This window comes from Clinocottus analis, unplaced genomic scaffold (genome assembly GCF_023055335.1).
Source record: "Clinocottus analis isolate CAN_PGR_092001 unplaced genomic scaffold, fCliAna1.0.p SCAF_12, whole genome shotgun sequence".
Classification (NCBI taxonomy): domain Eukaryota; kingdom Metazoa; phylum Chordata; class Actinopteri; order Perciformes; family Cottidae; genus Clinocottus; species Clinocottus analis.
Window position 1 is genome coordinate 19,396,447 of NW_027175843.1, and position 26,559 is coordinate 19,423,005.

Sequence of the window (26,559 nt, forward strand, 5' to 3'; positions counted from 1 at the left end):
ATTTTACATGTATGACAAGTCAAAATAAAATATATATATATACATATAATTAATATTTTTTTCTGTAATTTCGTTGTATTGTTTATTTCTTTTCTTTATATGGATATTGTAAATATAAATATACATAATCAGTATCAATTTTATTGCAGGCAATATCTATATCTATATATATATATATATATATATATATATATATATATATATATATATATATATATATATATACACAAATTATATTATTTGTTTTTGACAACAGTTTATTATATATAATAAAATCACATCTACACAGTAAACAAAATTAATTTATTTATATTTTTAAAATTATTTTCTTTATACAATTTTGTGTAATATTCCAAACTCGGACTGTGTGGTTGGGATACATATATATATATATATATATATATATATATATATATATATATATATATATATATATATATATAAAGATTTTATAATATAATATATCAATATATTTTATTATTTTTACAGTATTTCTACATTGTGGTACTAGGCCATATTTTTACTGAAATACAATAAAAACACAAGAAGTACATCAAATAGAATTTTTCACGCCTCTCGTAAAGCACCTTAAACTTTATTATTTATTATTTATCATGTAGTATTTATTATTATTGGCGATAATCACAACACTGCCGGCTCGCCGCTTTCCCTTATACGGCGAAAAGGGGGCGGAGCCGGAAGTGACGTGCGCGGGGTCAGAGGTAAATTCGTACGTCGGCGTGGTGGTTTGGCGCCAGCAATTTCGCGGGGCAACCAGAGCACAAGAGGAGCAGGGAGCGAAAAAAAATAAAAAAATACCGGCCGACACACAAACAAACCCACAAAGTGGAGAACGCGGATCCCAAACCCACCGAGGGCGCGGGACTGGTTTCTATCCGTCTCACTGGTTTCGATGGTTTGTCCGCAGTCGCTTCTTCTGCCACTTGTTTCCGTCCTGAACTCCCGAGGTGAGCTTCTCGACGAAACCCCCGTGTGAGTGTCCTCCCGGCACCTTTTCTCTTCACCCTCTTGTGTGTCCGCGAGAGCAAACCACGCGGGACACTTTTCATTTATTTCAAATTTCTTCTTCCCCGCATTAAAACTTGTGCACGCGCAGCTCGCGCCGCTACCTCGTACAGAGCTAGTTCACGTTAGCAGCTCGCTCGTGCCCCTCAAAGCAGGCGCGTGTCGGTTCTGCGTGTGACGTAGAAGACTGGGTTCAAACCGGGTTGTTTCTGCAGCAGGACTCGCGTGTCAGGCGGTTTTTTCTTGGAGGGGGGTGGGGGTCCTTTGGGTGCCCGAGAGGCAGCTGCTACGACACACTGGCCTCTGGTAGCATCCCAGCATCCTCCCAGTGTTCCCAACTCATTTCCATTCTCTTCCCAGTTCCCACAGCTCTGGATCCAGTGGAGGGTGAGCACAGCTCTGCATAGATCTCCCTGAGGTGAGTCACGTGTTCCAGCTCCGTGTCATGATGTCATCACCCCTGGCCCTCTATTTTAGTGTCACACACTTCATTATTTACACATACACACGTGTGTGTTGTCACCAGTAATACACTAATCCACACAGAGCACACGTGAGGGTACAACTTTATTTACACAGTACCGTGTTTACAAAGTGGTTGTCGGTGAAGGAAAGCCTGACTCCAAGCGCACTGCGCGCACAAGAAAAGACAACGCACAAAGTGCACACGCATATATTTAAGTTCAGGGGCTTGGAGAGCGTTCACACTTTGTGTCGCTTTGTCGTGCAAACTTTGCATTCCTGAATGAAGAGACGAAGGACACATTCCAGGCAATGCCAGCTTATCTCTGTGTGTTTTTTGTTCAGAAAAGCTTGTGTGGTTGTTGCACTGGACAGATATTTCTTCATGACCCGTATATGGACAAACCAGAGGAGTCCAATGTCATCGATGATGTCATCGGCACTTCGTCGTTTACATCCGTGACAATCAAGTCACCTTTTTTTATTTTGTCAACTTTCTCGCTAGCGTTAGCGACCTCTGCTAGCTCGTGCTGGTTGCTACTTAAATTTGAAAATAATTGGCATCACTGGGTTGTTTTACATTTTGTATTTCCCCTCTCGCTCTTTTTCTCTTCAGGCCTTTAGGAAGGCGAGTAATGATGATGGCGACGGCGGAGCCTCCGAGCAGCTCCGGCTTCCTCCCCCTGCTGGAGTCCCTGGAGGACTGCGCCGCCGGTCAGTCCGAGCAGACGGACGCCTACCTCACCATCGCCAAGTACGTCGCCGCCGCGGAGACACGAGAGACGCCGTGTGTTGCCTCACCTGCAACTACACTGACACCATTTTTTTTCATTTTAAATTCTCCCTCTCCAGTCGTCTCAGCGGAGAGGAAGGCCGGCAGTTTCTCCCCGCGGTCGAAAAGCACTTTCCTCGCTTAGGTAAAGCCATCCTGGTGAGTCTTCTGGACATCGTTTATGCAAATGAACTTGAGGCAACTTCCTTATTTGTTGTGTAAAGTCTCTTCATCAATGACGCATGCGTGTGGTTTTCTCCCCCCGTTGCGTCCAGACACACATAAGCAGCCCGACTGCGGAGCTGAGCCAAGCCGCCCTGCAAGCGTTGGGCTTCTGTTTGTACCATTCTCACGTCGTCTCAGGAGTCTCCGGTACGTTAGCTAACGTATTATTTAGGATGCATGTGAATCCTAAGTTGCCGCGGAGGGTGACTCTCTCTCTCTTTTTGCGTCGTTTCTCCCCCTTCAGAAACCTTTGCAGCAGAAATACTGTCGTCACTTTGCTCCCTGGTGGGGAAGTCGACGGATAAGAACACCTGCACCAGGGCATTGTGGGTAATCTCCAAACAGAGCTTCCCTCCGGACGTTGTTGGCCAGAAGGTGAGCGCCCGCAGAGCGACTGAAAACCTGGCCGTTCTTTTTTGGGAAGAGGCGAACAGCTCTATTGAATAATCCCCCGATGCTTCACTGGTCAGGTGTCGTCTATACTGGGAACGCTGGAGAGCGTGTGGCGCCGAGAGGACGTCCAGTCCGTGGTCATGGAGCACGAGGCCTTAAACGTCATCATCAGGTATATAAAAAAAAAGAACAGGAGATGCAGCTTCATTGGATGGCGAGTCGGATTCTCCTCTGATTGCCGGTTACTCGTCGTTGATGTTGTTATATTGTGATTCTTGCGTCTGTCCCGCAGGATGCTGGAGCAAGTTCCCGCCCAGATGGGCGCCGGAGCGCTGAGGTGGGCGGCGCTCGTCATCCCGCTGGTCGTCCACTCCGCCTCCAAGGTGCGCCTGCGGGCCGCGGCGGCCCTGGAGATGGGCATGCCCCTCCTCCTGGAGAAACAGATGGCGGTGGCCGGCATCATCGAGCCGCTGATGTCGTCGGTGAGCGCCTCAGTAGCAAATGGTTTGAAACGCGTGTTCCTGAAGACGCGTGGCTCGCTCGCTCGCTCGCCGGACTTCCTGGTATTGAAACTTGTCTTTTTGCAGAAACTGATCCCGGAGCTGCAGAAGCTTTTTATGTCCAAGAACGAAGCCAACGTCCTGAAGCTCTGGCCTCTGTTTGTGAAGCTGCTCGGGAAGGTAAACAGTGTGGACGGATGTTCTTCAAATGCCTAACTTCCGGTACGCAGGTTGCGTTATCGAATGCACGCGTTTCCTCCCCAGCTGCTGCACAGAGGAGGTCCGTTCATCAACTCTCTGCTGCATCTGGAGGAACTCGGCTTCCGCAGCTCCTCCCCCACCGTCAAGAAGATCGCCTTCATCGCCTGGAAGAGCCTCATCGACAACTTCGCCCTCAACCCAGGTGAGCCGCGGACTCTCCGGTCCCCTGTTTTCTTTCTCTTTTTGGTTTCCGTCTCTCCTTTTTGCTTGAGTCGTCGTCTTCCTCCCCTGCAGACATCCTGTGCAGCGCCAAACGCATGAAGCTCCTGATGCAGCCCCTCGCCTCCATCAACGTCAGGACCGAGGTCCTGATGCTCACCAAGGTGGAGGTCTGGTGGTACCTGGCGGTCCAGCTCGGGCCCAACCTGTCGCCCAACTTCGATCAGGTGAGGCGTCTCGATCCTTCATCGTCTGTGGGACGGAGACGTCGGGTTAGACGTGAGGTCCAGATTTGTATTAATTTGAATGATATAAAGCAGGAGGGGCTGGGTGTTTACTCTCTGAGGAAACCACGAGCATAAAGCGCTTTATTTCTAGCATTTATGGAGGGAATGTCTTATTTATGTAAAGGAAAATACAGGTGGCAATTGAAAATGTACAAATATAAAAGAACGAGGGTCCTGGGACTGATCGAAAGGCCTCTGAGGTTGTACAAATAAATGTAATTAATGCTGTCGGGACTTTCTGTATCTTTTCATTTAAGATATTGAGCAACTTCTCCCGTTTTGATTTGTCCCCTCCAGGTTTCCGTCCCTCTGCTCCAGTGCACCATCGGCTCCGACTCCTCGTCGGTCCCCAGCACCCCGTCTCGAGCCGTCAGTCAAAACGGCGGCGTCCCACCGGGCACGCCCAAGTCCGGTACGTTTAAACCGACATCACATCGATCCCCCGCCGTCTTACACACACACACACACACACACACACACACACACACACACACACACACACACACACACACACACACACACACACACACACACACACACACACACACACACACACACACACACACACACACACACACACACACACACACACACACACACACACACACACACACACACACACACACACACACACACACACACACACACACACACACACACACACACACACACACACACACACACACACACACACACACACACACACACACACACACACACACACACACACACACACACACACACACACACACACACACACACACACACACACACACACACACACACACACACACACACACACACACACACACACACACACACACACACACACACACACACACACGGTCTGAAGCTGCATCGGCGTGAGACTGTAACGTGTGTTTTTTTGTTTTATTTTTTTCTTCAGCGGGCTTCAGCAGTCCGGCCAACTCGTCCCGCGTGAGCCTGAACGCCAGCGTCCAGCTGCCCTCCACCTTCCCCTCCATCCAGCTGCTGGGCCTGGAGATGCTGCTGCACTACTTCCTGGGGCCGGAGGTCGTTGCCACGGCGGCGAGGAAGAAACTCACCCTGAGTCTCGGTGAGAGTCTCATCCTGCTGGCGTCTGATTGGTCGGCTGGTTCGTGACGTTTATGTCGTGGAGATGAGTTGATAATAAAACAGTGTTAATTACAACGTGACTCTTTCCCCGCTGCAGAGCCGCTGAACCACCCTCTGCTCTCGGGCGCGTCCTCGTTCACCAAACACGCGGCCGTGCTCACCGCCAACCTCCGAGACGGACTCATCAACGCCGGCAAAGACGCTCCGGGTGAGCCGAGTGCCTCTCCGCCTTCCTCCTCCTGCGTTGAATCAAGACTGTTTTCAAGGTGCTAGTTCAAAAATGGCCGACCTCTTCCTGCCTCGTAACTCGGCTCCGTCTCTTCTCCGTCCCGCAGATTCTCTTTTGGCCGTTTTATGGACGAGTCTCGTCCGGTTCGTCAACTTGACGATAGAATCTGGTGAGTACTTTAGTGTGTGTGTGATTTATTTATTTATTTTTATTTATAAAATAATGCACTAAAAATATATTTCAATAAAAAAATGTTTTTTTAATTTAAAAAATAAATAAATATTAATTTGTAAGTGAAAAAATATATATACAAAAATATTATATAATTTTTTAAAATCTATCTATCTATTATATATATATATATATATATATATATATATATATATATATATATATATATATATATATATATATATATATATATATATATATTTTAAATGTAATGTTTGATAAGGAGCCTGTGATGCCACAAGACCTTTAAATGTCTTTTATTTGTTTATTAATTGGTGTTTCTTGTGGTTTTACAACCACAACACAAACATTTATACGTATTAAATCCCAGCTATGAATGAATAAATGGATGGATGAATAAATGGATGGATGGATGAAATGTTCCCGCCTCCTTTAAGTCGTCGTCTTCATAGAAACCTTCCATCCTGTCGCTGTGGGGCTGCTCGGCAGCGGGGATCTTGTTCAGCTCGTGGTTTCCCGCCTCGCAGCCCCACACAGAGCACTCTGGACTGGGCCCCGGGTCTCGTCTCTCAGGGGGGAGGACCGGCGAGCCCCCCGTCCTCTCCCCCCGCCCGGCCACTCACATCGTTGTATCAGTTTAAGTCCGAGCGGGTCGGGTCCTCGCGGTCCGGACCCGCCGTGACGAGAGAATAACCGCTGAGGGGTCCGTCCCCAGTGATGACTTTGCCTCTTTTTTAACTAAAAAAACAATGTTTTTGTTAGTTGGGGTGCTTATTGATGATGCGTCTCCCCTCTCTCTATCCTCCTCCTCGGGTGTCAGCAGGCAGCAAGAAGGACCGGCAGGGCGGTGAAGCGCTGACGCTAACGCTTCAGGCCCTGCAGAGCATCGTCGCCTCGGAAGCTCTGCCTGCAGACAAAGTTCTGGTGAGAAAGACCCACGAGCTTCACGTCTGACTAGTCGTCTACAATGCCTATTTACTTAAATACTTATTTATACTTAAGCAGGTAGTAATGAATGATGTGCTGCAGACCTTTGGAGGCTTTTGATATCTACAATTTTTATTCATATATTTCACTCTTTTCGTGAACATAAGACCAATTTTGACACAAACATTTAGTCCACATGAGAGGATGTGTTTATTCAAAATCAAGATGAAGTTTTTCTACTTTAGGGGCCATATTATAACTTTATTGAGAGCTGAGATGCTTTTTTTTTTGACGTAACACATGAATATGTATCTTGTATGCACGTGAGTTTAAAAAAAAAGAAGAGAATTTAAGAATTCATGTAAAATGACCTCTGAGGGTTTAATCCCAAATTATTGTATTTTTCTTTAGAAAATCAACTTTAAGTGATTTCTTTATGGATCGTTCTGCCTCTGACTCTCTGCTAGCTTTTAACAGACTGCTCTGTGAATATCTTTTGTTCTTTTTTTGTGTTTCTATTTTTAAAGCTGTGTTAAATTAGCTAAAATCCAACTATCTGTCTGTTGCATCTCTTGCCTCTCAGATTCTGTTGGAGGCCACGGTGAAGGGTTTCCCCCAGAGGGTCCTCGGCTCCGCCTCCTACCAAGTGGGCAAGATGGACGTGCTGAACGTGAGCGTCTCTCTTCTGTGTCCATAATCAGTGTTTAAGGGGAAAAGCTCATGAGGATTGTTTCACACCTTGTTTCCTTTCCTTTAGGGAACGCCGGCTCTGTTCCTCCTCCTGCTGCTCTACAACAGCAGCTTGCTCTCCGCCTACATCGAGGACGAGAGGTCAGCCTCGTGTTCACTATCTCATTATTTAACTAAAGTCAAGTGGAATCCCAAGAATGAAAACCTGGTTTTCTTGCTTTTAAACCCGTTTTTTTCCAGTAAAAGTCTAAATTAAACCTTATTTTCTTGCTTTAAATCCGTTTTTTCCAGTAAGTCTAAATTAAACATTGTTTTTTTTACTTTAAATCAGGTTTTTTCTAGAAAAAGTCTAAATTAAACCTTGTTTTCTTACTTTAAATCAGTTTTTTTTTCTAGAAAAAGCCTAAATTAAACCTTGTTTTCTTACTTTAAATCAGGTTTTTTCTAGTAAAAGTCTAAATTAAACCTTGTTTTCTTGCTTTAAATCAGTTTTTTTCTAGAAAAAGTCTAAATTAAACCTTGTTTTCTTGCTTTAAATCAGGTTTTTTCCAATAAAAGTCTAAATTAAACCTTGTTTTCTTGCTTTCAATCAGTTTTTTCCAGTAAAAGTCTAAATTAAACCTTGTTTTCTTGCTTTAAATCCTCAGGTTCTTCCCGGTCCTGCAGGCGCTGGTGGGCTGCGGCCTGTCGGGTCCGACCTCCCCGCTGGCGTTCGGGGAGGCGCTGCTCGGCGCCATCGGCCGCAGCGCCGAGTCCGTGCAGAACAAAGAGCAGCTGTGGAGGATGTGGAGCGCCATGGTGGGCCCGCTGACCGACACCGTCACACAGGTGAGCGGCGGCACCGGGGGATCGATTCCCACTCAGAGCGAGTTTCACTTCTGTGTGTGTGTGTGTGTGTGTGTGTGTGTGTGAGAAACTGAAAAGGTTATTTATAAATGTAAGGAAAAAATAATAGTTATTTCTTTTAAATGTTTTTTATATATATTTTAATGTTTTTTATATATATATTTTTGTGTGTGTGTGTGTGTGTATGTATGTATGTATGTATGTATGTATGTATGTATATGTATATATAATTATTTTTGTGTGTGTACACTTTTTCTGTGTATATATTTAGTTGTTTTTTTATTTTATTTTCTTCTGTGTGTGTGCATTATTGAGGTTTTTCACTCATTTTTAAACATTACCTTTTCAGTTTTTTTCTTAACATTTATATATATTTTTGCACATTGGAGAAGCTCTTAGTTTACTGAGTTTCCTTTAAACGACCATTTTGTTTTCAGTCTAATGAGGTCAACCAAGGTGACGCTCTGGAGCACAACTTCGGCGCCATGAACTCCGCCCTGTTGTTCCCCGTCACGCACCTGCTGCCGGGCGCGCCGCTGCCGCAGGTCTCGTCTTCATTCACCACACGTTCCTAACCCCTCGTTTGTCCTTCAGGAGACCCCGTTTTCACGCGTTTCTCCTCGTTCAGGCGGCCCAGAAGTCGATGCTGTCGTCGTGGTCCAAACTGTACAAGGTGTTCGCCCGCTGCTCCGCGCTCGTGGTCACGGCCGAGGAGAACGTCTGCTGCGAGGAGCTCTGCGCCAAGATGGCCGCCGCGATAGACGAAGACGCCCTGATGGTGAGCGCAGGGACGATAACAACGATGATGATGATGATGATGATGATGATACCAGGGTCAAGGTTATTCACCATTTGTGCATTGACCAACAGTCCAGACACATTGAGAGAGCCGTGCACAATAATCCCAGAGTCAACAGCTTAGGAAATAAAATATATAAGAAAGAAAATATGTACAAGAAAGTTGGTAATGTCACACTTTTAGATACAGTTTTAAAATCAAGTTCTCCACATAATATTGGGAATATTGCTCATTTTGAGAGGTGGAGGAAAGTTATGTGGTGACAGTTAAAATATTGCACCTTTTTATCAGAAGGTGTATATGACGCATTATCCTATTTCACAGATATGTCACATATTTTACGTGATAAGTACAGTAATATTTGGTTGTTGTCTAATAGTTATTTCAAGTATTAGAGAGAAAAATCAACACTTATTTGAGACGAGATGTGAAAGTCTTAAATCCATATTCCTCAATTTGTCAGAATTTTTTTTTATATATATATATTTTCTAGCGTTAAAGGACAAGTGTGTAGGATTTATTGACATCTAGTGGCAAGGTTGCAGATTGCAACAGACTGAATACCGTCTTGATTTAAACCATGTCTGAGGGTTAAGGGACAAAGGATATAGACAAAATGAACAGCATATATATATTTTTAATTCATCAAAACATGAACACTGGACTTCAATAAAAGTGAATACGTTCACCGCTTTTATTTTGAAACCAAGCCTGCTTTAATTGTCCGTCTGTTCCTCCAGGTTCCTTCCACGTTGGACGCCGTCGCGAGCGTCCTGCAGGTCATGGCCGAGTGCGTGGACTTCTCTCCCTTCACGCCTCAGTTTCAGCAGAAGCTGAAGTGTAAGAACTTTAAAAGCTTGCCCGTATATTCCCGTCGTCAAGTCACGCTTTTGGACGAAATGAGAGATTTGAATCTCTACTCTCTCGTTTCCCTGCAGCGCCTCACACGCCGGTGAACTGGACGAGGAAGAGGAACAAGGTCCTGGGGAACCTCTCCACCTTCCAGTCCCTGCTGGTCCGATGCCTGGAGGCGTACCTGCGGGCTCCCGAGGCGTCCCCCGACGCCACGGGGCTGGCCCTGGTGTCCGTCCTGTCGACGCTCTTTGGCAACCTCGCGCTCGCCAACACCGTCAAGGAAGCGGTGACGTCGCTGATTCAGCCGCTCGCCCTCTTCTACCAGCAGGCGGCCGGCGAGCCGCCCAGGTTCTCCTCGCAGCTCCTGGGAAAGGTGGGTCTGCACAAGTGTTTCTGTTTTGCTTCCTCTTCAGCCCCAAGTCCCTCCCTCGGGGGCCAGAAGCCCTGCTAGAGGCCTTTAGTGAGGTCTGTTCAAATAAGGTCTAATGCTTGTGTTATTTTATATTAAAAAATTCAGAATTTCTTTGTTTTTTTTTTTTTTTTAATATTTAAAAAAACAACAACTTTTAAACCATGTTTTTTTTTACCATAACTATGAACATCTAGCATGATTTATGCAAGATTCCCCAAAAATGCCTCCTTGAGTGGCCGCCGAGTTTTTCCAGATGCATGCGTCAAGGCCTAAACGACAACCTACAAAGTAAATATAATGACCTAAAGAATCAGAATCTCCCCAAAAAATCTGAATGAAACAAATCATTGTTGTGTTAGCGAAGAGTTTCAGTCAAAAAAAAAACGTGTCGTTCGGTTCAGAAATGGAGAAGTTGTAACCTTTTTATGCCCAAAAATGGTCTGACTAGAGCATGCTGGGTATTAAACTTTGCATACATTTCCGTCCCCCGACCACGGAAGTCGGCGAAGGTGAAAATGTCGACTGGAGTGGGATAAAAAAAACAGTCGGCGAGGTTACAGGGTTCCTTGTTTCAAGTAATGACGGTCGTCTTTTCTCTTCCTTGGTCTCCCCAGTTGGAGAAGCTCCTCTGTGACGTCCTCGGCTGCCTGCAGAGTCGAGCGGCTCTGGCGTTCGACGACGAGCTGCTGGCTCTGCTGTCTCCTCTGCTCTGCGTCTGGTTTCCTCACAAGAACAAGCAGCTGCGCGCATCGGTCGCCCAGTTCTGGAACGCCACCTTCGGCAACTCGGTCAGCCTCGCGTACCCCGACGAGATCAGGTAAAAAAATTTTATTTAAAAATCACATTTTTAATGCGACCTCGCATTTGGACCACAGCGGGGGGAAAAAAGCCCCTGAAACCGGATTCTTAACGGGAACAGTTTCTAAAGTGTTGCTGCTTAAGAAGCGTCACATGTTCACATCCAAGAATAATCAATGAGACGATAATCAATGTCCATTCTTTCCTAGATTATTTTTCTTCTTGCAAAATAATCAAAACGAACCGCTGAGCAGCATCGATAAGAGTAATAGTGTCGAATGAATCCTAATGATACACAGATGAAAGGTCTTTTATCAAACTGGTAGAACTAAAAGAAAGAAAGAAAGGTGTGCCATTTTTTTCCGCTTTGAAAATACATTTGTTACTGATAAACTTCTGTCGCCATTTTACTTAAAGATTTACTCAAAGGAGCAAATTAATGGAACTTTTGTTTTGGGATTTGTGTCAATGAAAGCATGATGACGTACTCTTCTATTGTTGCATTCCTGTTGGAACAGTTCTTGTTTTATGACCAAATTATACAAAAAAAAAAGCGGGATTTTATTTACTTGCAGCGATTTTAAATGTTGCTGTTTTTTCTTTTCCGCAGACCGATCTTGAGCCAAGTGAAGCAGAAGACCCCGATCATCCTTCCTGGCTTCGGGGTCGTCGGTGTTCCCGATGAGCTTAGTGGACCGTACTCTGTGAGTTTCTTTTTTAGTCTTTGAATCTTCCGCTATGTTCTCTGCTCTCATGTTGTTATTTGTGGCTGATCTTGTTTTGTGTCTCTTTCAGGGCGAGTGCTCCCAGTTGGAAACCAATCTCAGTGGGATGCCGGTTTCGTCCGCGGGGAAAAGGGACTCGCTGCTGAAGAAGCCCGCTGAGCTGAAGGACGGCGGCGCCACAAAGGCCTCCAAGTCGGTTTCTGTAAGTTCAGACTCATGACAACATGTTATGACATCAGAGTTAAACAGTTTACACACCATTTGTGGATCAGTTAATGTTTACTACTTTCGGTTTTTACCTTCGAACAGACAAAGCTGGACTTTGGCTCTCCGAAGCCTCCTCCCAGAGGAGTTTTGGAGGAAGAGGCCTCCATCGACTTCGTCTTCATTCCTCCTGAGACGAAGGAGCGAGTCCTGACGGAGCACCAGAAGGAGGTGAAAAGGACTAAAAGGTCAGATTTTGTCCTCCTGTCCATCGGTGGCATTTATAAAATGCATGTTGTCGGTGTGTGTGCAGAGATAATGGCTTTTCTTTGGCACACAGGGTCGACATCCCTGCCATGTACAACAACCTCGACGCCTCTCTGGACACGTCGGTTTTCACCCAGTACACACAGAGTCAAGAAGACTCTTTGTAAGTCCGGAGCTTCTGATAAATCCCTGCGTTCTCATAACCACACAGCATTTGTGTAATGAAACATTTTTTCCCTTCAGGGACAAACTGGCAACTGAACAAGCTGACAAGGAAACCAAAGAGGCTCCTAGCAAGGTAAAACAAATAACAATACAAAAACACTGCCAGGAAAAGACTCCACTGGGGGCTCGTTTTGTCCGTTTTTTTTTACTCTGCCAAAGTTAGAATAAATAAAACAAAAGCTCCTCGTACGTTATTACCTGCAAACGCATCCCAAGTGCACTTTGGATTGAACCTGGAGTTGTTGTGTTTCTGTAGTAACTTGTTGAATGAATTAAGTCCAGTGGCAGGATCAGAAGTCTGGCTTTCATTGACTTGGTTAAAGAATAAATACACCTAATAGTAGACTTTATACTGAAAACTGCTTCATGTTATGAGGCTTATCTAAATGCAAAAACACTTCTTTTCAAAAAGCCAAAAAAAATTAGGATGGCAAAGCCAAGCTTTCTGGGGGACCCTTGGTGTTCCCAGGCCAGCTGTGTAATCCATCCAGTGTGTTGTGGGTCTGCGCCAGAGTTTCCTCACATTTCCCTCCTCAATGTGGCTTCCAGGAGGCGTTCTGATCCCGCAGGGTGGGGGGGATAGCTCCCATATATTCTTGCAGTGCACGAAATGACAATAAATTACCAACTTTACTGCTTTTTAAAATTCATTACGCTGCACACAAACTTCTTCAAAAAGACGTTAAAACCTCAATGCATCATTTTTTATTGGGTTTACTTGTTATTTGAACCCAGAATATTCAGAGGCTCTCTCTTCATAAGTGACATGTTTTGGCATTGTAACATTTACATCAGGATTTGATTTAACTGAGGACTTCTCTCAAATGTTAATGTCACCAAACTTGCATTGTGTACACATTCACACTCTTAAAAGTGTCTGTTTTTGTCGTTTGCAGACAGATTTTAGTTTTAAACATTTTGGTTTCTTTCAGGTTCCTCATGAAGATGAAGAAAAAATGGAAGAACCGGAGACGACTCAAGATTTTGCCACTCCAGAAGCGGCAGAGGACAAGCCAGAAAGCCACCAGCACGAGGAGATTATCCCTGAATCGGCAGATGTTTCTATGGAGGATGACGCAAAGAGCGACCCTCGAGCAGAAGACTTGGACCAGCAGTCGACAGAGCGCATAAGTCCTAACATCTCGGGTTCTTCAGATTTGGTCTCGGGGACACCCCAGAAACTCAACAGTCGCCGTCAGTCCTTTATCACCCTGGAGAAGTACACCGAGGGGAAACCTGCCAGCCCCAGCAGTGCGTCCACCTTCACAGGTACACTCATAAAGACTCCTAATAGCCAAGAACGCTCTAAAACCAGCAGGAAGTCGTCCTCTCGGGCTTCCCGGACACCCATTGGGCTCAACTCTCAGGAGTCCCAGTCTTCCCAGACAGGAAATGTGAACTCGCAGTGTCCTGTGAACAATGTCCTTGATTCCCCCGTAAGGCCAAAAGGCTCTGGGAAAAAAAGTGCGCCGGTGAGGCTGACTGAGAGACTGCCCAATGACCCAACAGAGGACGAAGACGTTATCCCGGACACCCAGACCGTGGAGGGCAAAGAGGGACCGAAAGTTCTTTCCCCATCGGAGGAAGTAAAACCTTCAAGCCAGGAGGAAGAATCTGAAACGACTCCGGACGATTCTCAGTCGTCTCCAGGCGAACCGAGGCGGTCAGGACGCTCCAGAATCAGACCTCAGCTGCCTGGAGAGGACCCCGAAGAACGGGAAGAGAAATACATGCCGTCCAAACGAAAACGCTCTGGAGAGGAACCCAAAAGAGATTCTCCGCAAGGCAGGCGAAACACAAGAAGTATGCAGGCTGCGGAGGAGGACGGCGCTAGAGTCAAATTACGATCGAGGTCTCAGCGAGACAAGAGCGATTCGAGTCAAACCAACTCCCAGGGAAGGTCACACAAGAAGATAAAGTTGTACAGTAGTTCACAGGACTTCCTCGATAAACCCGAACCCAAAAGGAGAAGCACCAGCGGACTTCAGTCCAGCCAAACCGACTTGCAGTCTGATAACGAAAGCCAGTCACAGGGTAGGCCAAGACGGCGGAGTAAAGCAACATTGGAGACCGAGGATAGCGATATGAAGAAAATGGTTTCTTCCGACAAGGAGGAATCCAGCCAAACTGTCAAACATGAGCCGATGGAACAGGCCAGAAAGGGTGATAATAAGCCGAAGACAGATTCTCAAACAATCACTCCTTCCCCTCAAGCTGGTGGCACTCCTTCCCCTCAAGCTGGTGGCACTCCTTCCCCTCAAGCTAGTGGCACTCCTTCCCCTCAAACTAGTGGCACTCCTTCCCCTCAAGCTGGTGGCACTCCTTCCCCTCAAGCTGGTGGCACTCCTTCCCCTCAAGCTGGTGGCACTCCTTCCCCTCAAACTGGTGGCACTCCTTCCCCTCAAACTGGTGGCACTCCTTCCCCTCAAGCTGGTGGCACTCCTTCCCCTCAAGCTGGTGGCACTCCTTCCCCTCAAGCTGGTGGCACTCCTTCCCCTCAAGCTGGTGGCAAATCCAAAGAGTTGGATATTGTAGAACTGACTGATAAAGATGGTGATGCGCAAAAGAAAGATTCTCAAATTGTCACTTCTTCCTCCGAGACTGGCGGCCGATCCCAAGAGTCAGAGCTTTTAGAAAAGACCAACAAGGACGAGAGAGATTCTCAGAAGGTCTCTGCTTCTTCTTCGACTGAAGAGTCCCAAGATGGAACAAACACAACAAAAAGTTTGGGCAATAAATCAGGGGTCAGAGACAAACTGAAAGCAAGTCAAAGCACGGATGACAACCTTAGTCAAGACGACTCCCAAGGGGTCACACCCTCTTCTGACAGCCAGTCTTTGCGTCGATCCAAAAGGAGCAAGGCACCTGAGGCTGCAGGGTCCGGAGATAAAAGTGAAAATAAGGATTCATTGGAAAGGCGGAGTAGGTCTGATTCTCAGCCAGAGGCCGGTATCGGAGGTAGGACCAGAAGGAGCATGGTGCAAGAGGAGCAGTCAAAGTCGAGTCCTAATGCAAACTCAGAGAGTTCTCAATCGGACACGGCAGGATCAGCGGAGTCGTTCGACGGCAGAGTCAAATCCTTAAGGAGAAGATCTTCTCCGGTTCTGCCGGTCACCAGTAAAGAATCCTCCGAGTCAGAATCCTCGGAGGTCAAAGAAAGTCACCCAGTGTCTAAAAAGAGAGGGAGGAAACCCCGAGCGTCTCTTCCAAGTCCTCTCACTATTGAACCTAAAGAAGGTAAAGTTAATAAGGGTATGGCAAAGGAGGATTCTGATACTTCCCAAACGGCAGATTCGCAAAGCATAGAAGATAAAATTACAACCGTTTCAGAGGATTCACAGACATCCCAAGACTTGCAGGATTCTGAATCGCTCCAGGTTGCTGATGAGCAAAGTAATGAAGAGTCACAGATGGAGGTAGAGGTTGATGCTGTCGGAGAGAAAACTGAATCCCAATCGCCCAGTGCGTCGCCTCGCAAGGAGCAGACGCAAAAGGACTCGAACATTGAGGGAAACTCTTCACAGGAAGGCGACTCCGGGAACTCGCCAGCCGCTGAGATGCTTGAATCGGTCGAGATCGGTTCTGAACAGACTCCGGATGAAGTGACCTGTGACCCGCCTGTGTCATCTGTTGAGGACACAGTGGCGCCACCTGATGAGACGACCGAGAAACTGCAGGTGTCGGCGTCTTCAGAGGAGAAAGCTGGAGACGAGTCCGAGGACGACGTTTCAGAAAAGCTGGATCCGGACTCGGCCCGCAAGGAAGATCCGGTTGTTCCAGTCGAGGAAACGGCCGAAGACGTTCATGACGCGTCCTTTGTTCCCGTGTTGGACGCTCAATGTGGTTTTGCCCCGCCAGTCTCCAACGACGAAGATGAATCGACTGATCCTGGAGACGAAGTCACGCCGCTACTGGACGAATCCCAAGTTGTGGAGCCTAACGCGGAAGAGGAAACTCCGACGGCCGACACTGAGGACGACGTCGCAAATTTGGACGCCGCTCTGGCTGACGTTGACGATACTTCGTTGTTAACGGAATCGACGAGCAAAGATATTTTCCTGGGTTCTCCGGCGAAGCAGAAGGACTTGGAGGCTTTGATAGAAGCAGATGCTAGCGAGAGCCCCAGCGGTGGCCGGACCAGAGGGACCTGGTCTCCTTCGGCCTCCCCGTCAACCAGTATTCTGAAGAAGGGCATGAAGAGACCCCTAGAGGAGGAGGCCCTCTCGCCTCTTGTCAAAGTAAGTGACGAAAGCACTTGTATTGTGTCATAAAGCATCTCTAATACACAGGTGCAACTATAAGATGATCTGTTTGTTCTCCTTTGCAGTCCAGACGCGTGTCTTTTGCCAATCCGATCCAACATCAGGAACTAGCGGACGACATTGATCGTCGCAGCCCGGCTATCAGAACCAGCTCACCAAAGAGATCCAAAGGCAGCGGCATCCCACAGCCGAAGGTATGAACGAGGCCGGCATTGTTCTTGATTGAAAAGGTTTGGATCAGAAATGCCTCAAACGATTCTGCTTTGATCTAACCTCTACGCCTCCCCCTTCTAGTATGTCACGACGCCAACGAAAGGCCTGCTGATCCTGAGTCCCAGAAATCTGCACAGTCCAGGTTACAAGAGCTCCAAGAAATGCCTGGTATGCTTTTTTAAAAAACATTTAAATCGCCATTTGTTATTGTCGCCCTTTTCGGTGCATCAGCGAAGCACTTCTGCAGCTTTTAAATGTTTAAGACTGGTTCGCACTCGACGGCTATTACCCTAAAAGTCGTGTTATGAGCAGCTACTACCTTCGGTCATTGTCCCCGCTAGCTCTCCGCTGTAGCCAGTTAGCGCTGCTGCTAGCTCCCTGACAAACACCAACGGTAGCGGTAACAGCCCCGGGAGATAGCATTAGCGCCAGCTGGCTACAGCGGGGAGCTAACGGGGACAACCACCGACAGAAGTAGGGGCTTATAACCTTTTTTTTACGGTAGTCCTAATAGTAGATGCGACACTTCTCGCCCCTAAGATATCCGAAATGAGCCAAGAGCTGCGGCCCGTCTCCAGAGACTGCATCTACCCCGCTCTGGTTGGCTGCTCTGCGCCCGTAGAAGCCGTGCTGCCTCAGATATCCTCCAACATGTGGTGAGTACAGAGGGCGTTTGTTCTTTTTAAAAAAATCTTATGTATCCGGGGCATCTGCGTGTTAATGGTGCCAATTCCTCCTCATAGGTCCCGGGGTTTCGGGCAGCTCGTTCGAGCCAGAAACATCAAAACCGTGGGCGACCTCAGTGCTCTCACGCCGAGCGAAATCAAGACTCTGCCAATCCGCTCCCCGAAGATCTCCAATGTCAAAAAGGCTCTTAGGAGTTATGAGCAGCAGGTATGCCAGTGGGTTGGCGGGCTGCAGACAACGCCGAGATGACTCGGCACAAATAGCATGCATTAGTAAAGGAGAAGGTGGAATTCTTGTGTTTGACGTCCGAACAATTCCCTCAATAGCGTAAAGGACGAGGTGGCGACGAGTTGAAGAGTTTTGATGAAACTGAGATGATGACCTCTGAACTGGAGGACACCGGTGCTGCTCAGAGCCAGGACGAGGAGGACAAGAGCTCAGAGACACTAGGTGGGTTCAATTTAAGGTTTACTGTATGCATCGAATCCTCATTTTTAGTTTAAACTCTACATTTTATAACTTTTTACTGTTTACACACAGACTTCACTACATGTTTGCTCATGGAAAATTGGTTTAAAGTCAGGGGCATTGGGTTTAAAGTCAGGGGCATTGGGTTTAAAGTCAGGGGCATTGGGTTTAAAGTCAGGGGCATTGGGTTTAAAGTCATGGAAATGGTGTTAAGTCATTTTTAAGCCATTGGTCACAATGTGTACGACCCCCGGCTGTAAAAGTCATTGCTGTTCCTCTTCACTTTTTAACGTCACCTTTTTCCGCTTCCAGCCACGGCGCTGGTGGACGAGCCTCTTCCTGCCGAGGACGGGCGCGAGCGAGACGCCTCCGGGTTTCGGACGCTCGACGCGGCGGCCTTCGGAGAACCCGAAGGCCGGCTGCGGGCGCAGGTGGACGCCCTGACCGGCAGGATGACGCCCCGGGAGCTCGGCCGCTGCTCCCCGCTGCAGCTCGTCCAGATCCACGAGCAGCTGGGCGGCATGATGAGGCGCGTGGCGGTCGAGCTGCAGACGCGGCTCAGCCGGGCCGACGTCCGGCCCTGAAGAGGCGCCGCTCGCCGCCGGAATCGAACTCGCGCGCAAGTGTTAAAAAGACCAGAGGAATCTGCAGTAAAGGAGCTTTTTATTTCATCTGACAAAAGACGATTTTATGGTTTTTAACTCTGAACCCATTCGTCTTTGCGAAAGTGTTTTTTTGTTTTGTTTTAAATCGATTCCAGCTGCACTTTTTCCCGATCTGTAGCTTGAGCTGTTTGGATAGTTTATATACCATTTTTAAGAAACACTCAAAGGGAAGCACAGGCACACTTTTCAAGCTGTGCCCAAATAAGGCGGCGGCGGTTATTTTCTAATAGTGGTCGTCTCCACATGGACGGTGACGTACATGTCGAGGAAAAATATTATTTCTCACCGTTCTGTTCCGATTTTTGTACATATGGTTTCTCTCGTGTCATTCAAGTCCCTCATGTGCCTGTTTTTTAGGCTGTTTACAATTTAACACAGTGCTCTTGTATATAAGATTTGTTTTTCTTCTTTTTAGCATTTTTATGAGTTTAAAAATCTTCTTTTCTATCATTTCCGTTCAATGTCGTCTTGAAGTTTTTAAAGGTCCTGTTGCGTACTGTAGACGGTGGCAGACTGTCTGCACTAATCTTTTTATTTGTTATTTTAAATTCTTCAATAAATGAAAACGTGTTTGTTTTTTAAAGCTTGATTGACTCTTGTCTGACTCTCATGCAGCAGCAACGTTTTGGGGTCAAAATTCATTACTTTGATACAAGTGTGATCTTTAACAAACCTTTTTGATGGATGTTAAAGTACATGTAGTAACTTGTTTTAACAGGTTATCTCTAGACTAGATGGACGACGCTGGAGGCCGTTTGCTCTCGTGCTAGCTGTTAAAACACGACAAAGAGATCCTTTGTTCTGTGTATTTAAAGTACCAGACTGTAATATGAAGCTTCCAGAGGCTTCTCAGTGTGACATGCACTCTTTGTTCTGAGTTAAACGTCACTAAAAAGTCAAAGTTTGAGAAGATCTCCAACAAAATAAAGTCCTAAAAGTTGCGTAAATGTGTTGTATTCATGTGTTCATGGCATTCATTCATGCTGAGTTTGAAATAATTAATATACATTACTACATTTTATCACTTTTTACTGTTTGCACACATTTCACTACATGTTTGCTCATGAACATTTGGTTAAAAGTCATGGAAATCCATTGGTCCCAATGCGTATGAACCCTGACTGAAGTAGCAGGACAGAATCTGCACTTTTAATTAATAAAATGTTTAAATGTGATTTCTCTGTTGCAGAATGTAGAACTATTTGCATCTCTGAGGACTTTCCCTCACTGGCTCAGCGTTTATGTCTTTCAGCTGCACGCTCTCTGTCTGGAAGCTGGCTGAAGGCCTAGAAATAAAAGTGACACCACGAGCGACTGAGTGTGACGGGCGGAGCCGCCGACTCCTCGCCGGTCCGTCCTCGGCCTTCTTTCTCTTTGGCTCGCCTCGTGCTCTTAGTAATTATCTGATGATGCCCTCGCGGGCTGCCAGCGGCTGCGTTGCACTTCCACACTTTATGCAGACGAGTCGGGACTCTGCGTGCAAGCTTGGCAGATTTGGGGCCGCAGAGCGCTGGACGATGCCCAGGAGCCGGGACGCAGAGCCGGGACGCAGAGCACTGCAGGACGAGAGCCGAGAGGACCGGACCAGGTAAGAGGACACGAGGAGACGAGGACATGAGCACACTAGGACACGAGCACACGAGGACACGAGGACACAAGCACACGAGCACACGAGCACACGAGGACACGAGGAAACAAGCACACCGGAGTCCTACCTGCTGCGGGATCTGATGTGTGTGTGTTTGTGTGTGGTTGTGTGTATACACATACACATATATGCATGTGTATTTGTGTGCATGTGTATTTGTATTTGGCTTTGTGTGTTTGTGTGTATTTGGCCGTATGTGTGTTTGTGTATATATGTGTGCATGTGTGTTTGTATGTGTGTGTATTTGTGTGCATGTGTGTGTATTTGGCTGTATGTGTTTTGTGTGTATGTGTGTATTTGACTGTATGTGTGTTTGTGTATATATGTGTGCACGTGTATTTGTGTGCGTGTATGTGTGTGCACACCTGCTGCAGGATCTGATCTATGTGAAGCTTCATGATGTGACGCAATACCTTGTGTCTGTACTTGGTTATTTTCCTTATTTTTTGTATTATGTATTGTATATTATGTATTGTGTATTATATATATTATGTGTATTATGTATGATATATTACGTATTATGTGTATTATATATATTATGTGTATTATATATTATATATTATGTGTATTGTGTATTATGTATTATGTGTATTGTGTATTATATATTATGTATTATATATATTATGTATTATGTGTATTGTGTATTATATATTATATAATATGTGTATTGTGTATTATATATTATGTATTATGTGTATTTTGTATTATATATTATATAATATGTGTATTGTGTATTATATCTTATGCATTATGTGTATTATATATTATGTATTATGTGTATTATATATATTATGTGTATTATATATTATGTATTATGTGTATTGTGTATTCTTAACAAGTAACATTCTGAAAGACATTTGTATTCTCTGAAAAGTGAATTCTTTAGACGGGAGGTTTTGCTCTTCGGCCATCGATAAATATCCTGAGATGCACCATCTTTTTTTATGTGTCAGCAGTTTTTCCCCCAAATATCGGCCTGACTGTGACGCTCGTCTGTTCGTTCATTTGTTCACATGTTCACTAGCAGCAGTTAGTTCATTGTTGTAAATTCAACTGTCTTTCGCAGACTTTTACAGTATTTTTACAACAGATTTAAAGCTTAAAAATGCAATTTTTAAATCTGTTTTCATTGTAAGGAAGTGTCCACTGCACTATTTTGTATACATCGTGTATTAGATAGTTTATATTTTTTCAATATTCTCTTGTCGTCGCAGGACGAGAGGAGATGCTGACTCAGCTGCTTTTGGGATGGACTGCCTTGCTCAGTGGCCTGCAGCCGGCTGCCGCCTCAAGTGAGTGTCAGCGTGAGCCAGAGGCGACCAATCAGAGCTTGACTGTCAGAGGCCCCGCCCCCCCACACTGGCCTTCAACTAAATGTCACTAAAAGAGACGCGTACCAACCAGGAAGAGACACAACAGGACTACAAATAGACATAAATGGACTACAAAGAGATGCAACAAATCACTTCAAAGTTTCAGAACTCTGTGTGTGTGTGTGTGTGTGTGTGTGTGTGTGTGTGTCTGTGTGTGTGTGTAGGCTTTCTCTCCAGCAGAGGCAGCATGTGGTCCGTTCTGAAATGTGAAGTCTTCTTCCCTCCTCCTCCTCCACCGCCTGTGTTTCCTACAATCAGACGGAAAGCAGAGCTGATGGTGATGACACACACACACACACACACACACACACACAGACGCATTGCTGTATCGAGGGTACATTCAAGTTCAGCTCAGTTAAAGCCGTAGTTTGTAGAATCAATCAGTGCCTGCACTTCTCAAATCCTCCACAAGGGGGCAGCATGTGAACAAACCTAACTCTAAACTCCAGACTTAAAGCTAAATAATTAAATAATTTAACTTATAAATAAATGTGCTTATTAAATATGTCTTCAGGTCGATGTGACGGAACACATCACAGGAGCCAAAGGGGAAAAGGTGAGTTAGGTCTGATATGAATTCTGCTTCTTTTTGGGACCTTAACCCAAAAATGTGTTATTAAATGAATTGTGTGTGTGTGTGTGTGTGTGTGTGGGGTAGTCGGCTACCCCCCAATACTCCTCTATAAATGTTTGCTGCATCGTGCTAATAACGTTAATGTGTGTGTTTAAAGGGCTGCAGAGGACCCAGAGGACCCAAGGTAACACACACACTCACACACACACACACACACACACACACACACACACAAATACACACATTTAACCCATCCTTCTGCATGTGTAGGCATGGCTGCTCCTCTCAACTACAAAATGAGAAACTGTGTCAAAGAGCTGCTCGTGTGTTTTCAGGGGCCGCCCGGCGTGACGGGTCGGGAGGCGGAGCCTGGGATGCAAGGACCAATGGGAGAGCCAGGTCAAAAGGTCACACGTCTCTTCATGTCTCATCAAACCTCCAGCTATCACACGCTGACACGCAGCGTTCTCACGTGTATTACTTGTATCGACATAGCAACACAATGTGTGTGTGTACATTCCTCTACACGGCGTGTGTGTGTGTGTGTGTGTGTGTGTGTGTGTGTGTTTGTGTGTGGGACTTGCGGGTCCGTCCAAAGGGGGAGAAGGGAGCCCGAGGCTGGAGGGGCCTGTACGGGGACGCAGGAACCCCCGGAGTCATGAAGGTACAATGTAGCTTGAGCTAGCTGCTTTAAGCAGGTATCACATGACCTGATGCATCACATGACCTGATGAAGTCGATATGAGAACGTTATTATTCCTGAACATCCGCTTTATGACTGTGTGTGTGTGTGTGTGTGTGTGTTCACAGGGCAGTAAGGGTCTTAAAGGATTCAGGGTGAGTTGAACTGCTTCTCTTCTTATTTCTTTGTTTAAACACCACTGTCTCTTTTCTAAAGAGCAACACTTCTGCTCTTCGTCATTCCGTCTAATCATTCTCTCCATCAGGGCGATGAAGGTGTGAGAGGAAGACGAGGAGCCGGTGGAGAGAAGGTGAGGGAGGATGCTGCACAGCTTATGCAGCATTGATACCAGTGATGTAAACCAGTCAGCTCACGGTGACCGTGGTGACCTTGTGTGTGTGTCCTCACGGTGACCGTGTGTGTGTGTCCTCACGGTGACCGTGTGTGTGTGTCCTCACGGTGACCGTGTGTGTGTGTGTGTCCTCACGGTGACCTTGTGTGTGTGTCCTCACGGTGACCGTGTGTGTGTGTCCTCACGGTGACCGTGTGTGTGTGTCCTCAGGGCGAGCGGGGCGTTGCTGCAGCGCCAGGAGAAAAGGTAGAAGACGTGATTATGAAGTCAACAACTCACCGCGAGTCAGAAGTAAAGTGTGTTGTGTTGCAGGGAGACCCGGGACAGAGCGGAGAGAGAGGGAGACCGGGGGAGCTAGGACCCAGAGGAGAGCTGGGAGCCAGAGGAACCCTGGTCTGTATGACAGCGGTATCTGAATAGTAACCAGTTACTTTTACCAAAGTTACTTTTGTAAAAAAAGTTAATTTCACCAAAGTTACTTTTTTTTTAAAAGTTACTTTTGTAACTGGTTACTTTTATAAAAGTTACTTTAAAAAAAAAGTTACTTTTGTAACTAATTACTTTTAGAAAAGTTACTTTTTGAAAAAGTTACTTTTGGAACTAGTTACTTTCACAAAAGTTATTTAAAAAAAAAAGTTACTTTTGGAACTCGTTTCTTTAAAAAAAAAGTTACTTTTGTGACTAGTTACTTTTAAAAAAGTTACTTTTGTGAAAAAGTTACTTTTGTAACTAGTTACTTTACAAAAGTTACTTTAAAAAAAAGTTACTTTTGTAACTAATTACTTTTCCAAAAGTTACTTTTTTGAAAAGTTACTTTTGTAACTAATTACTTTAAAAAAAGTTACCTTTTAAAATAGTTACTTTTGTAACTAATTACTTTTAAAAAAAGTTACTTTTGTGAAAAAGTTACTTTTGTAACTAGTTACTTTTCCAAAAGTAACTTTTTAAAAAAGTTACTTTTGTAACTAATTACTTTTCCAAAAGTAACTTTTTTGAAAAGTTACTTTTGTAACTAGTTACTTTTCCAAAAGTTACTTTTAAAAAAAGTTACTTTTGTAACTAATTACTTTTCCAAAAGTTACTTTTTTAAAAAGTTACCTTTGTAACTAACTACTTTAAAAAAAGTTACTTTTCTGAAAAAGTTACTTTTGTAACTAGTTACTTTTACAAAAGTTACTTTTGTAACTAGTTACTTTTACAAAAGTGACTTTTGTAACTAATTACTTTAAAAAAGTGACTTTTGTGAAAAAGTTACTTATGTAACTAGTTACTTTTACAAAAGTGACTTTTGTGAAAAAGTTACTTTTGTAACTAGTTACTTTTACAAAAGTTACTTTTGTAACTAATTACTTTTCCAAAAGTTACCTTTGTAACTAATTACTTTAAAAAAGTTACTTTTGTGAAAAAGTTACTTTTGTAACTAGTTACTTTTAAAAAAGTTACTTTTAAAAAAAGTTACTTTTGTAACTAATTACTTTTCCAAAAGTTACTTTTTTGAAAAGTTACTTTTGTGAAAAAGTTACTTTTGTAACTAGTTACTTTGACAAAAGTTACTTTTGTAACTAGTTACTTTTAAAAAAGTTACTTTTGTGAAAAAGTTACTTTTGTAACTAATTACTTTAAAAAAAGTTACTTTTGTGAAAAAGTTACTTTTGTAACTAGTTACTTTTACAAAAGTTACTTTTTTTAAAAAGTTACTTTTGTAACTAGTTACTTTTACAAAAGTAACTTTTAAAAAAAGTTACTTTTGTAACTAGTTACTTTTCCAAAAGTTACTTTTTTGAAAAGTTACTTTTGTAACTAGTTACTTTAAAAAACTTACTTTTGTAACTTGTTTTTTTTAGGAGGATATTTTTACCTTTTTTACAATGTTTTGAATGTTATTTGAGTCATTTTTATGTTTTGCAAACCCAATGCTTGCCCAAGAAATAGTTGTAAAATATGATTTCATAATGTCACTTTGACATTGCTGAACAGAAGCGTCTTCATCCAGTGAAACGCTTCCGTGGATAAATGAAGTGACTTGTGCGCAGGGTTGGAAGGGGTCTCGAGGACCCGCAGGAGCACCGGGGGGCCCGGGGCCCGCGGGTCGGTCCGGTCCAACCGGAGAGCCGGGTCTCCCTGGACAAGGTGCGTGGCAGCACGACGCCTCCAGGTGACCTCTGACCCGGTGAAGCAGCCGCTAACCGTGACTTGTGTTGTAGTGTTGGTGCTGCCGGGCCTGCAGGGAGCCGCAGGGAGACGGGGGCCTCCAGCCACCTGCAGCTGCTCACGGGTTCAAACCCCCGAGCTGCTGCTGGACCGAGTCCAGACGGTCAGCGCCACACACACGACACACTTATCCTAACGGTACCGCTCAACGGAATAGTTCCTACAACCAAAGACAAGTTTATAGACACAAGAACATCTAACACTCACCTTCTGATTATATATGATATGGGCTTTTATTGTGAAAGGGAAGAATGGAACGTGGGGATCCTTTGTAGAGGTTGAAAGGAGACAAATTATATATATATTTATTATATATCAATTTTTTTAATATATACCTCCCTTCTTTCTCTCCAGATCTTCCTTGCAGACGGGGAGAGACAGATGCGGGTTCTTCGGGGGGAGAACGTGATGGTTCTGCGGACGGACAGGAGCGCTCTATACATCTACTCTGACTCCCAGTGGATCGACGTGATGGTGACGCCACCAGCCCAGTAGGACTGGAGCATCCCCAGTCCACCGGACCAGTAGTTGGCGGCCTGGTGGCGGTGAACGGGTGACGGTGAGGTCATCAGAATGACGTTCCTCTCTCTCCGGCTCCATGCCGCTTCCTGTCTGCACCGGACGGACCCCGCTGCATTCTGGGGAGTCACAACCTGGACCCAGTGGCCACCAGCTCAGGCTGTGGTTTCACTGGGAAGTCGTCCTCTCTGCACAGCTTCGTATGCGCATGTGACGGCTCCAGCATGAGGCCGTGAGACGTTCCCGTCCTGATTTTTTTCTCAGACGTAACGATGTTCTTCTTCCTGTTTCAGTCCAGGAATGTGATGCATGATGCATCAGAACGATGAATAAAGATGAATAAAGATCCGATCTGGTCTGTGTGTGTATATAATTTATGTGTGTGACTTTGTTTCAGAACTTTTTATGACGTACTGATGATTTCTTTTTGTGAAATACTGCAATGTGATTAACTACAATATTCATCTTTTATCACATTATTACCAGACATTTATGACATACTATGAACTATATACTTACTATTTGTTATACTAATTATATATATATATATATA

General features: G+C 45.0%; 2 protein-coding genes across 6 annotated transcripts; both read left to right on the plus strand.

Moving 5' to 3' along the window:
* The first annotated feature begins 766 nt into the window (after positions 1-766).
* rif1 (replication timing regulatory factor 1) lies at positions 767-19,234 on the plus strand. 4 transcript variants are annotated; one of them, XM_068572574.1, is made up of 36 exons: positions 767-993; positions 1,387-1,444; positions 2,105-2,242; positions 2,341-2,419; positions 2,536-2,632; positions 2,730-2,860; positions 2,956-3,050; positions 3,171-3,360; positions 3,466-3,558; positions 3,643-3,781; positions 3,874-4,025; positions 4,383-4,497; positions 4,993-5,163; positions 5,281-5,391; positions 5,519-5,581; positions 6,425-6,528; positions 7,115-7,201; positions 7,289-7,362; positions 7,869-8,049; positions 8,505-8,612; positions 8,696-8,845; positions 9,607-9,706; positions 9,805-10,094; positions 10,748-10,950; positions 11,542-11,635; positions 11,727-11,858; positions 11,966-12,108; positions 12,201-12,290; positions 12,371-12,425; positions 13,285-16,590; positions 16,680-16,808; positions 16,909-16,995; positions 17,368-17,483; positions 17,571-17,721; positions 17,841-17,964; positions 18,295-19,234. In XM_068572574.1, exons 3-36 carry the CDS (start codon positions 2,124-2,126, stop codon positions 18,564-18,566), a joined length of 7,551 nt encoding a protein of 2,516 aa, XP_068428675.1. In that variant the 5' UTR covers positions 767-993; positions 1,387-1,444; positions 2,105-2,123; the 3' UTR covers positions 18,567-19,234. The 4 variants fall into 4 exon arrangements, with proteins under 4 accessions (XP_068428675.1, XP_068428673.1, XP_068428676.1 ...); XM_068572572.1 differs by having other exon boundaries at positions 767-968; XM_068572575.1 differs by having other exon boundaries at positions 767-968; positions 6,428-6,528.
* A 2,278-nt stretch (positions 19,235-21,512) lies between these two features.
* On the plus strand, positions 21,513-26,124 carry LOC137783284 (acetylcholinesterase collagenic tail peptide-like). Of its 2 annotated transcripts, none has more exons than XM_068573100.1 (13): positions 21,513-21,587; positions 21,833-21,945; positions 22,183-22,224; positions 22,400-22,426; positions 22,578-22,649; positions 22,841-22,906; positions 23,053-23,079; positions 23,190-23,234; positions 23,487-23,522; positions 23,589-23,684; positions 25,310-25,406; positions 25,481-25,590; positions 25,842-26,124. In XM_068573100.1, exons 1-13 carry the CDS (start codon positions 21,521-21,523, stop codon positions 25,980-25,982), a joined length of 939 nt encoding a protein of 312 aa, XP_068429201.1. In that variant the 5' UTR covers positions 21,513-21,520; the 3' UTR covers positions 25,983-26,124. The 2 variants fall into 2 exon arrangements, with proteins under 2 accessions (XP_068429201.1, XP_068429202.1); XM_068573101.1 differs by having other exon boundaries at positions 23,589-23,669.
* Positions 26,125-26,559: the final 435 nt, after the last annotated feature.